The sequence below is a fragment of the Scyliorhinus torazame genome, chromosome 6 (genome assembly GCF_047496885.1).
Source record: "Scyliorhinus torazame isolate Kashiwa2021f chromosome 6, sScyTor2.1, whole genome shotgun sequence".
NCBI lineage: Eukaryota > Metazoa > Chordata > Chondrichthyes > Carcharhiniformes > Scyliorhinidae > Scyliorhinus > Scyliorhinus torazame.
The window spans coordinates 42,878,234-42,891,802 of NC_092712.1; the positions used below are offsets into that span (position 1 = coordinate 42,878,234).

Consider the following 13,569-nt stretch of genomic DNA (forward strand, 5'->3'; position numbering starts at 1 on the left):
TTGAATAGCACATTTCAAAGGCCCATAAATCTTTCTGTTATCTTAGACCTAAAACCTAAGAAGACTGAAGAGCCAGAGGAATTTCTGGAGCGTTTTAATGAAATCTACCGGGGGCAGTCAGGTGATTTGCTGTATCAAAATGGTCAGAATTCCCCTCAATACTGTGCTATGTTAATGCATTGCCTACCACCTTCTGTGGTTACTGCTGTGAAATGTAATAACATTGGACAGAGAACGACCCTTCCCAGATGGCAAGGGCAGTCAGATTTTACTGGAAGGAGGGTGTAGGCCAAGAAGGAGGCTCAGTTACAAAGGTTAAGACTGAGTATGTAATGAAAAAGGATGATCTGCGACCCCAACAAGCGGCAGAAATGGTAGTTTACCAGCAGGAGCCCCAATATAGTGACTTTGGGTGGGTGGATCAGCGAAGAGGAGGATACCAAACCCACCCAAAGGGACTCTCACCCCCTTTTTATGGCCCACCGAACGAATCAACAGCTCTACAACCGCAGCCCCCTCTGAGGGGCCATTGGTCTACTGGAAGAAGAGGACGGGGCAGCCATGTCTTCTGTGCAATCAGCACTTAAATTACCATTATCCGACCACACGCAGCAATTGTCAGGGTTCCAAGGACAGGTGTGTAAGTATCCTATTTCTGAACCTGTGACAGTCACTTACGAGAATAAGTCTGCAGAGCATCAGGTTGTAGTGACTACTGGATTGGACTGTAACTTGTTGGCCCGAGATTTACTGTGTATCTTCCAGCTACAGCTAGAATGCGGAGATGAGGGGGTAACGGTTACATCATGGAGGATGAGACAACAGTGCTATATTTCTATCACCCCCCCAGTGGTGGACTTTAGACGTTGAACAGTCACTGCATCACGTTACCCTGGCCTATGACAGAACTGGACGAAACAGGGAGTTGGAGGACAAATACCGGCCATTACTTGAGACCGAATGGCCAGTCAAGGTTACAGCCACAGTCACGGGAAAAGAAGGTACAGCCGATTTTGTTACAATATCACCACATTTATGGCTACAGTCAGCTTCGGTAAGCCCTCATATTACACGTCAGGTCCATGACCAGTACCATGCCAGGGATATGGGGCGAATGGTCAGGAGGGCAGTGGATCATTCGGATCCAACAGACTACGCACTTCAAGTCATGCTGGACGGCACTACCATAAAATATTTTGAGGTCCCTGAAACGATTAACACTCGACTGCAGCATCACAGGGGACATGATGTGTTGGAATATGTCAATCCACAGGTCTGGGCGGAATACCCATCACAAGTGGGAAAGACAAATGTTACACCTATTAAGGTGATGATTAAGGATCATGTAAAGCTACCTTCCATTCGACAATACCCCCTGAAATCTCAAGCTGCTCCATCAATAGATAAATTAATTAAAGAGCTGTTGAAACAGGGTATTTTGGTCCCTTGCCAATCAGAATGTAACACCCCCATACTTGCTGTGCCTAAACCAGCCAAACCAGACCAGTACCGATTAGTACAGGATTTACGTTCAATCAATGCCATCGCATAGCCGTTACGTGCTCTCACCCTCCAACAGGATTACGGTGTATAGCTCCCACTCGGTCATCGCACTACTGAGGCAACTGCAGACTCAGCATCATACCGCAGCTCGTCAGAATAGGTATGAGATATACCTTTTGAACAATCCACGTCTGACATTTAAATACTGTACCACTATCAATCCAGCCTGTTTTCTTAGTGGTCCCCGTCCATGAAGACGCACCTGGCCACGACTGTTTAGCCTTGATTCAGGAAACTACCACAATAAGGGGCGATTTGAGTGACATTTCGTCAGAACAACCTGACATGATTATGTGTGGTCAAATATCCCACCGGGGTTTAGTTAATGACCTACTGCAGGCCCTCCTTATGCCCGCGCAGATTTCCGTTATTAAATGCACTGCCCACACGAATGGTACAACCCCAGTTGACGTTGGTAATGAACGAGCAGATTGTGCAGCGCGAACAGCCACGCAAATTCAGCAAGTGATGGTGCCGAAGATGTTAAGTCAGACTAAACGATCTACTATAAATATGTCTGCTTCTGACAAGTCAATGCCAACCATCCAAGACGTCATAAGGTTACAGGAGGACGCTCCTGAGAGTGATTAACAAATGTGGAAACGGTTAGGTTGTACATATGATTCTGTTTCCTCTTTATGGACCACGCCTGCACATCAGACTTGTATGTCTGATGTGCTGGCTTTATGGGTCATTGAATGTGTACACTTTGCAACTCATTGTGGGGCTCGAGGGACTAGTGATTTGTTGCTGGACACTTGGTGGCACCCTAAAATGCAGGGGTTGGCCCAAAGTATCAGTAATCGGTGTTTGATTTGTCAGCAATATAACACCGGAAAAGGTATCCCTTGTGGGAAGGGGCAAACCCCGTTGCCCAGTGGTCCCTTTGAGACGCTCCAAATGGATTACATTGAGTTGGAAAGGTGTCAATGTTATAAATATGTTTTGGTCATTGTGGATGTGTTCAGCAGATGGGGCGAGGCGTATCCGACTATCGATAATAAAGCTGCTACTGTGGTTAAAGTCTTGATGAGGGAAATCATTCCCCGGTACGGTATACCAGCTCAGTTAAGTCTGATAATGGGCCTCATTTTATTGGACAAATTAACAAGGAGTTTTGCTCCCAGTTGGGCATACGCCAGCAGTTACACTGTGCTTACAGACCGCAGGCGGCCGGGTTGGTTGAGAGACACAATCAGACCCTCAAAACTAAATTGGCTAAATTAAGAGCAGACACGGGACTGACATGGCTTAAGTTGCTCCCCGTTGCCCTCTTCCAGCTGTGGGTTACACCTGCGGGACCGGCCCGGCTTTCTCCCGCCGAGATTCTTTATGGCAGGCCTCTTAGAACTCCCTGGAGCCTGCAGGTTCCCAGACTCGTTCAGTTTCATCAGATGACTGAAGAAATGACCACCTATGTTCTAGCCCTCACGCAAGTGCTCAAGGTACTCCATGGCCAGGTCCGCGCGGCTCACCAGCCATTGCCCCCAGTACCTAGCTCACTTTCAGTCCAGCCCGGTAGTTATGTCATGGTCAAAAATTGGACTAGGAAGGGGTCGGAGCCGCGATGGGACGGGCCCTTCCAAGTTAGAACATAGAACATAGAAAATACAGCACAGAACAGGCCCTTCGGCCCACGATGTTGTGCCGAACCTTTGTCCTAGATTAATCATAGATTATCATTGAATTTACAGTGCAGAAGGAGGCCATTCGGCCCTTTGAGTCTGCACCAGCTCTTGGAAAGAGCACCCGACCCAAACTCAACACCTCCACCCAACACCAAGGGCAATTTGGACATTAAGGGCAATTTATCATTGGCCAATTCACCTAACCCGCACATCTTTGGACTGTGGGAGGAAACCGGAGCACCCGGAGGAAACCCACGCAGACACGGGGAGGACGTGCAGACTCCGCACAGACAATGACCCAAGCTGGAATCGAACCTGGGACCATGGATCTGTGAAGCAATTGTGCTATCCACAATGCTACCGTGCTGCCCTTATTTTTTTTTTTACAAACCTATTGGACTTTAACCTGGTGTTGTAAGACTTCTTACTGTGCCCACCCCAGTCCAACGCCGACAGCTCCACATAGTGGGACTATAACAGGGCAGACCCAGGGATGACGGTGGTACTGAATGGTCTGTGAATTATGATTCCGTGAGTATGATTATATCAGGCTGCTGTCTGACTAGTCTGTTGGAAAGTTGGCCCAATTTTGTTACAAGGCCCCAAATGTTTAAAAGGAGGATTTTGGAGGCCCGACAGGGCTGAGATTGCCGTTGCCGCTTCTGGAACTTCGGTAAGAACATAGAAAGAAGTTCTCCTTACCACCCCCACAGCAGTTAAAGTGGAGGGGCGAAGTGCTTGGGTCCACCTACATCACTGTAAATTGAGTCCATCTCCACTACTGTAAAAGGTTGGATACTAACCTGCCTCCCTTCTCCAGTGCTATTTTACAGGTGTGGAGCATGATGGAGTGGCTACGCATCGTCTGTCTGATATTTGGCCTCACTTCGCTTGGCGTGTTATTGGCGATGGACATGGAAAAGGGGAATATTATGTATCTGTGTAGCCCCAACCAATCTACAAGGTTACATCACCTCTGCAAAGGTGATGTTCTTCGCTGCCCCCATATACGAGGACATGGTATCGACTCATGGAAGGTCATCAAAGTTAAGGAGAATGCAGGAGTCATGAAGCAGTTGCACCGGTCCCGGCGATGGGAAGGGAACATTATATGGATATTGCCTTGTTTTTGGAATACATGTAAATTCGATTTTGGATGTGTTAAGAGTGGTGCAATAAAGGTAATATCAGGCTGTCAGAAGAGCGTAGGAAGAGGCTATGAGGAAGTGAAAGGGACTAGAGAGAGGATGGGGCGTATGAGAAGGGAAGTACAGCTAGAACGTAGGTTACCGGGAGATACACTTAAGTTAGTTAAAGGCCAAACTGAGGAAAACCCGGGTAGTAAACCTTGGGAGCCCCTGGGGCAATAACCAAGGAATTGTCTCAGCTACGGTTGTTTGCAATGCAGAACCGGTATGCTCTTGACTATCTTCTGGCCCGTGAGGGTGGGGTATGCTCCATAGTACAGGGCAAGTGTATCATGGGAGTTCAGGACTTGACCGCTAACATCACTAAATTTATGGATCGCATACGGGATCACTTGGACGGGATGCAGGATCCTGGCTCTTGGGGTAACTGGGGATTTGGAGGATGGAAGGACTGGTTGATAAATATGGCCATGTATCTAGTGGTAGCTATCGGCTGCATCTTTGTGGGCCTGGCCATCCTTAAATGTGTGATGGGTAGAATGCGGGGTGCACTGGATCAGATCACCGCCCCAAAAAATTTAACTGTTAAAATCCATGAGGGTGAAGCAGATGAAGGGGGGCTAAGACAGGAATTGGAAATGCAGCGACGGATCTTTTTAGATGAGGAACCGTAGCTATGGATTGGATAGTTCGGTTATCATGGAATGATAAAAGGAGGGAATGACGAATGTGATATAAAATAGTTACTTTAGAGATATTAGTTAATGTAATGTAGAAATAAGCCACTTTGATTCTGGCAGGTAGAGACAAAGGATTTTAGACCGCATGGAAAGAGCAGGAAGAGGTGTGTCTATGAGAGTGATGCTGCACTGATAGGGGCCGGAGAAAGGGATTGGAAGTGAGCCAATCAGAATAGATCAAACAAGTCAGGAGGGACATAGGATGACTTATGGGTGTCGAGTATGTGAAACTTGATGCCATTTGAATGTATGAGTACTGATCTCTTTGTCTGGGACCTACACTTAGTTCCCGGGGCTGCAGACAGCAACATGTTATCTGTATCACTGTGGACTAGGTAGCTTGCAAGCTGAATAAAATACCTTCTTTTTACTTGCAAATCCATCTCGACTTTTATTGAGGCCAGACTGACAGAGGAAAGAAATTTGGGATTCAACATGTGCTGCATCTCACCACGTGGGGTCCCTCTGCTTAGCAGCTCTTTATTTGAGCACTAGCCCAGTGCTATGCCTCCAAAGCTTTCTTTTGCATCAGCATGCTGTGGTTTCAACACTCTCCGATGCTGACTTTGTGGGGTGGTCTGACTAAAACGTTGCGAGTTGTCTCATGCTATGTAGCATGATGTAAGGCTGTTCACTATGCTGTACCTGCACTTAATCTTGCTCCACCTCTCTCACCAGCACTGATCACGTTGAATTATTATAATGACATAATACCTTGGGCTTAATCACTGTCCAAGACTCAAGGCACAAATCACTCGTAAGGGATTGGTTAATCACGTTGCGGGTTCATTTATTAAGACTAGGCACATGGAACATCGGTATGAAGCACCTGTCTGCGCAAAGCAAAAGTGAAATTAAGACCAAATCATATGACACATTTCTGTTCTCGTGATGTCATTCCCTTAAAGGAATATTAGAACAGCTTCTACTAAGAGAACAAAATTAAAAACAGTCCTTTTTTCTGACCACCATAAATTTATATTTACTTCAGTTAATGCAAAATTAAATTACAAAATTATATTATCAACATAAATACAAGAAGGTAATTACCAATGTGACATCTTCATTGCCCAAACATATAAATTTGACTAAAGTATCCTCGTGGTTATGGACTAACAACCCAGTGGTCGAAAGATCAGAACCCATGATGACAAACTACGAAACTGAATTCAAAATATTTGGTAATTTATGGGCTGGAAAAGCATCATGAACTCTGCTAGACTTTAGTAAAAACAGAACAGAGTTACTAACATCCTTCGGGGAAGTAGTTATCACTCCTGCATGGACTAATTTACATGTGACTCCAGTTGCACAATATGTAGATTGATTCTTAATGCCCTCAGAGTATAGGAAAAGCAGAAGGCCATTCAATCTCTTGAGCCTGTTCCTTTAGACAATCAAGGTTGAGCAATAAATATTGTCATCAGTGTTACTCACATACATACAATTGCTCAAAGGTTGCAATCAAGGTTGCATTCATGTTGATGCTGCATGATATAGGTACATGGTTTTATTCAGTTAAGTAACGGAAAGATACTTAGACAAATACCTGTCTGATGGGGTCACCAAGAGATTCCAAAGTACCCGGATAGTTTTCAATCATTGAAACATGTAGGTTGTTGTCAGCACGCTTGGGAAGAGCGGACACTATGGCATATGCTTCCTCCAGCAGAGCACAATTTTTATTATTTCTTGCTTTGTTTCGAATTAGCTCCTGAAAAGGACACATACGTTCATAGTTCCTTTCACAGCCTTATAAAGAAATCAAACTAAACTGAAAAAAACATAGCTGGTAAGCTGGCTACCGTTGCTTAAAATAAAACCAAATTTATCCACAAAATCAAATCAGTTATCACCTTGATCTTGCAAATTTCTATAAAGTTCAGAATCCGAAATTGTGGGATTTGCTAAGGCCACAAATGATCAGAAGTTTTGGTTGTCATCTGAATTCTAATAATCTCAGCACTAATTTATGCTGACTGTTTCTTTATTTCAAGAACTCCATTACAAACAAACTAATGAATTTAAAAAAGTTAAAAGTTCAACTATGACTATTAAACTTTCACTTAGATCAGTGGTTTTCAAACTTTTTTCCAGGCGACCCACTTTAACCAAATGGTTCACCCACGCGACCCAATTAATTTGCATACTGGTTCTGCGGTCCTGCCGTTCTGTACATTGCTAGCATTAATGCTGCTCTATCTTGTTGTGGACTCGGCGGAGCAGCTAACATTCTCTTTGTCAGATTCAGATGTGAGACCCTGGCCAGTATGCTTTTCGGCTATTGGTATCTCTGGCCCTCTCTATCGGACAACAAAACCATGGGTTTCATGGAACATGCCATTACACGTGTAGCATAGAAAGAGTGTTAATCAACTTACTAGAAAGGAAAATTGGCACCAAGTGTATGTACAGGACATGCTGACCTGTTTATTACCTCATGCGGTCATACTATATCCTATAAGACGATAAGGGATAGGAACAGGAGCAGGCCATTCAGCCCCACGCAGCTGCTCCTTCATTCATTCGGTTCATGGTTGATATTGCTCATGTCCACTTTCCTGCCCTTTCCCCAAAACCCTCAATTCTCTTACTGATCAAGAATCTATCTCTCTCAGCTGCAAGTATACACATGAATTTTGGCCGCACAGCTTTCTGTGGCAAGGAGTTCCAAAGGCTCACAACCCTCTGAGAGAAGACACCCCTCCTCAGCTCAGTCTTAAATTGACACTGCTTTAATCTGAGACTATGCTATTCGGTCCTACACTCTCCTATGAGGGAAACATCCTCTCAGCATTTACCCTGTCAAGCCCCTTAAGAATCCTACATGTTCCACTTTGCTCATAACCTTTGCTCATAAGGCAATCTCTCCATAGCGGGGATCATCCTACTCAATCTTCTCTGAACCACCTCCAGTGAAATAATGGATTGGATTCTCCGTTTGACAGACTAAGTGCTGACACCGGGATTGAATGAGGGGTGTTCCCGGAGAAATGCAGGGCATGTCACAATCCCGTGACTCACCTGGTGAAGAGGCGGGACCGTCGAGGGTGCTACAATCCCAGCCACAACCCCGCCACACCCTGGGATGACACTGACTTCTTGTCACTGCTGTCACCCACACCTTCCACCATCCCAAAGACACTCACCTCGGTTGGGCGATTTGGTGAAGAGACTCCTGGGTCACTGGTGCGGACCACACACATACAGCAGTACATCAGGTGGAGGTAGGAACCCCTCCATGGGGCGGACGGTCAGAGGGCAGCCCGACCCCAGGGACTAGCTGCTGTCCAGACTGATCTAGCGCTTCTGCAAAGGACGGTCCCATCAATGTTGGAGATGCAGGCGCACTCACATGAGGGGGTATCAGCAACCTTCCAGTGCCTGCAGGTTCAGTTGGAGGCGCCGACCATGGGTGCCACCCAGGCGAACACCGTGCGGTTGATGGCAGGGGTGGAGGCTATGGGTGCAAAGGTATCGACCATGGGTCAGTATGTCCAAGACCTGGGGCGCAATGTCAGGATGTTCAAGGCGGAGGCTGAGACACAGGACAGGGCATGTCAGAGGCAGCCATGTACCTGGGCCACATGGATATTCCTGCGGCCCAGTCACAACGGGTCATGGCTGCGGGCGTCAACAGCATTGGCCTGGCGCTAGCTGACCTGACCCAGTTCCAGATGGGCCTGGCATGTTCGCTGAGTGACATGGCAAAGTCCCAAAGGGATATGGCACAGTCCCAGTGCTCCATTGTCTCGGGCTTGGAGGTCAAGAGGAAAGCGGGCCTCCAGGTCTGGCAGTGTCAGGCAAGGGCGGAGCCTCGGAGCTCACTCCGGCTGCACTCCCATCCCAAGGAGTAGCCCGAGGGCCATCGGGCACCCCATAGGGAGGTGGAGGTGATGGGGCCTGTGTCGGTGACACATGCAGGGGTGGGTGCCTGAACACTGCAGCACCTCTGAATCTCTACCTGTCCCTACGCATCCGATGGGCAGTGGGCAGAACAAGGTGGCATGAGACCCGGCCGGAAGACTGCTGAACCTATTCGGGCTTGGTCACACCAGAGGACGTCCGCCAAAGGTCACAGGCGGGATTCGCAGCAGGCCATCTCCACGTCTGGTGTACCACCTAGGGAGCACCTAGGAGCAGCATTAGGACATGTAAGGTTAGTAAGTTAAGACACCAGTTAAGTTGGCACAAAAGATAGCGATAGGCGCTAGGGCACAATTATTGTAAAAACCACAGTCACTAATAAACATGTTCATCGACCTAGCTCAGCCTTCTTTTGGCAGGGTATGAAGAATGGGCTGGACGCCGAGGGTGGACGGGGAGCGATGTGGCGTGCGGGTGCTGGAGGATGGCATGGGCCAGGGCCCCCAAGAGGTATCCCCAGTGGCTACCATTGGAGGAAGCAAGGGCTTGGGCCAGCCAGAGATGCGGGGCGCTGTATGGCAGAGCTTACCAGGTGTGCGACAGATCCCCACCACCTCCCCCCCTTGAAGGACCATGGGCCCATGTGATGGAATGGCCTACACATATGCAGGAATCTCCTCGGCGGACAGTGGTACATGACACCAGGGCGGGAGTCAGGCATTGTGGAGCGCGAGAGTTCATTGCAGAGCGGGTCCTCATCATCCTCTTCCCCATGGACGTGACCCGCTGATACTGCCGGCCCAGGGCCAACACCCTGTGGTGCAGCTGGTGGAGGCCTTGGAGGAGGGTAGGGGTTCTGGGGTGGGAGGAGTGGATGTGGGGAGTGGGCGGGGGGGGGGAGAAAAGGGATCGTTGAGCTGCCAGAGGCCATGCCCCCTCATCGGTAATCACCACGTACACAGCGGATTACCCCTGTCGACCAGAATCATAAAATTTACAGTGCAGTAAGAGGCCATTCGGCCCATCGCGTCTGCACCGGCCCTTGGAAAGAGCACCCCATTTAAGCCCACCCTTCCAACTTATCCCCGTAACCCAGTAACCCTACCTAACATTTTTTCTTTGGACACGAAGGGTCAATTTAGCATGGCCAATCCACCTAACCTGCACATCTTTGGACTGTAGAAGGAAACCGGAGCACCTGGAGGAAACCTACGTAGACACGGGGAGAACATGCAGACTCCACAGGCAGTGACCCAAACCGGGATTCGAACTAGGACTCTGGAGCTGTGAAGCAACTGTGCTAACCACCTAACCACTGTGTTACCGTGCTGCCCCTCACCTGGGGGGAGCGCCTCGAAGGTGTTGGGTACCGTCGAGTATGCCATGACAAAGGCGTCGTGCCCGCTGCCCTGATAATGGGCGCGGACGTGCACGATGTGGTGCTCGCACACCAACTGCACATTGAGAGAGCAGACTCCCTTACGATTATAAGAACATAAGAACTAGGAGCAGGAGTAGGCCATCTGGCCCTTCGAGCCTGCTCCGCCATTCAATGAGATCATGCTGATCTTTTGTGGGCTCAGCTCCATTTTCTCACCTGAACACCATAACCCTTAATTCCTTTATTCTTCAAAAAACTATCGATCTTTATCTTGAAAACATTTAATGAAGGAGCCTCAACTGCTTCACTGGGCAAATAATTCCATAGATTCACAACCCTTTGGGTGAAGAAGTTCCTCCTAAACTCAGTCCTAAATCTACTTCCCCTTATTTTGAGGCTATGCCCCCTAGTTCTGCTTTCACCCACCAGTGGAAACAACCTCCCCGCATCAATCCTATCTATTCCCTTCATAATTGTACATGTTTCTATAAGATTCCCCTGCATCCTTCTAAATTCCAATGAGTACAGTCCCAGTCTACTTAACCTCTCCTCAGAATCCAACCCCCTCAACTCTGGGATTAACCTAGTGAATCTCCTCTGCACACCCTCCAGCGTCAGTACATCCTTTCTCAATGTTGGACAAAACTCCATTCGCCTTCTTAATCACCTGTTACACCTGTCAACCAACTTTTTGTGACTCATGCACTAGCACACCCAGGTCCCTCTGCACAGCAGCATGTTTTAATATTTTGTCATGTAAATAATAATCTATTTTGCTGTTATTCCTACCAAAATGGATAACCTCACATTTGTCAACATTGTATTCCATCTGCCAGACCCTAGCCCATTCACTTAAACTATCCAAATCTCTCTGCAGACTTCCAGTATCCTCTGCACTTTTTCCTTTGCCACTCATCTTAGTGTTGTCTGCAGACTTGGACACATTGCACTTGATCCCAACTCCAAATCATCGGTGTAAATTATGAACAATTGTGGGCCCAACACTGATCCCTGAGGGACACCACTAGCTACTGATTGCCAACCAGAGAAACACACATTAATCCCCACTCTTTGCTTTCTATTAATTAACCAATCCTCTATCCATGCTATTACTTTACCCTTAACGCCATGCATCTTTATCTTATGCAGCAACCTTTTGTGTGGCACCTTGTCAAAAACGTTCTGGAAATCCAGATATACCAATCCATTGGCTCCCTGTTATCTATCGCACTGGTAATATCCTCAAAAAATTCCACTAAATTAGTTAGGCACGACCTACCCTTTATGAACCCATGCTGCGTCTGTCCAATGGGACAATTTCCATCCTGATACCTTGCTATTTCTTCCTTGATGATAGATTCCAGCATCTTCCCTCCAATCAAAGTTAAGCTAACCCGCTTTCCGCCTGCCTCGTCTTTTAAACAGTGGTGTCCCGTTTGCTAATTTCCAATCCGCCGGGACCACCCCAGAGTCTAGTGAATTTTGGTAAATTATCACGAGTGCATTTGCAATTTCCCTAGCCATTGGTGAAGGACACCACCTTATGCGCCGGTGCCCGTAGGGATTCACGCATCCTATTGATCACCCCCTGGATATGGGGCACCACACAATCACAGAATAATACAGTGCAGAAGAGGCCCTTTGGCCCATCGAGCCTGTACCGGCGCATGAAAGACTCCTGACCTACCGACCTAATCCCATTGCCAGCAGTTAGTCCATAGCCTTGAATGTTATGACGTGCAAAGAGCTCATCCAGATACTTTTTAAAGGATGTGAGGGAATCCGCCTCTAGCACTTTCCCAGGCAGTGCATTCCCGACTGTCTTCACCCTCAAATTCCCCCTAAACCTCCTGCCACCCACCTTGAACGTGTATCACCTCGTGACTGACCCTTCAACTAAGAGGAATAGCTGCTCTCTATCCACCCTATCCATGCCTCTCATAATCATTTTCACCTCGATCAGGTCGCCCCTCAGTCTAGCGAAAACAACCCAAACCTATCCAACCTCTCTTCGTAACTTAAATGTTCCATCCCAGAGAACATCCTGGTGAATTGCCTCTGCACCCCCTCCAGTGAAATCACATCCTTCCTATAATGTGGTGTTGGTGGTGAATTCGGCTGCCCGGGCAACCATGATGAAGGTAATGTATTATGTCACTCGGGCATACAGGGTATCCGTTACGGCGCAGATACACCTGTGCACAGAGGTCTGGGAGATAGCAGGCAGGTCCCTGCTCGGCGCGTGGAAGGACCACCTGGTAAAAATGTTCAGGGTGACCACTGGGAGCGGCTGTCCTCCCCCATTCCCCCTGCATTTCCAGATGCGACATGATCCAGCACAGCTGTTGCACAGTCTCTCTGCTCAGCCGGAGTAGCAGTCAGCAGCGGTGTGGTGAACCACTGTACACCTGTATAAGGGGATGTAAGGTCGGACCTGTACTACAGGTTCGCCGGTAGCCCCTGCCGGCTGGCTCCGCCCAGTAGGTGGAGTATAAATATGCGTGTCCTTCATTCAGCTGCCATTTCGCCAGCTGCAGCAGGAGGCCACGCATCTGACTGCAATAAAGCCACAGTTGTACCCAACCTTAGCCTTTGTGCAATTGATCGTGCATCAAGCGGCACGCCCGGTCCGGCAGGTCCTCGTATTACAAGCGCTGCTGGTATACATGATGCCTGAAGCAATGCCTCTTTCCCACTTCCTCTTTGGCCTGGTGGGCGGCCAGCTCCCCATCATCACCAGTTGGCTCCTGCTCCCCTGGGACAGGATCCTGTTCTGCAGAATCCTCCCCAAGCAACTCTTGCTCATGCAGCCTCAGTGCATCCGCCAGTGGTGACCAGGCAGATGCCAAACACATCCGACTGTACACCGACATCCATTTTCTACAGGGGGTAAAGGGCAGAAATTGTCAGCATGGTGAGTACTCCCGTGCTCAACCAGGTACAATGGGTTACACAGGGGCCTTGGCCTGCACTGCAGCCCCTGAGCCCATATGTTCCCCTCCCTATCCTAATCCATCTCCCAGCCGTTCCTCCGATGCTTTTCCCTCCGCACCGTGCCCTTGGCACAACCGGTGCCTGTCCCAACCTGCACTGCCCTAGGGTATCGATGGTACCGTGTGATGGAATGATCAGTGATGCACGATCAATGACCACTAAAGCGAGGTTGTAGTTCAACTGAAAGCTTTAATAAGCTAGATGTTTCCCCCAACAGCTCAGGTACAGAATGAAGGCTGCTGAGGCGG

General features: G+C 48.3%; 1 protein-coding gene across 1 annotated transcript in view; it reads right to left on the reverse strand.

Annotated features, from left to right (window-relative positions):
* LOC140424765 (obscurin-like) overlaps positions 1-13,569 on the reverse strand; it is a 1,044,598-nt gene that overhangs the window by 252,736 nt on the left and 778,293 nt on the right. Inside the window, 1 exon segment of the mRNA XM_072508149.1 lies at positions 6,629-6,793. Within this exon segment, the coding sequence (XP_072364250.1) occupies positions 6,629-6,793 (165 nt within the window).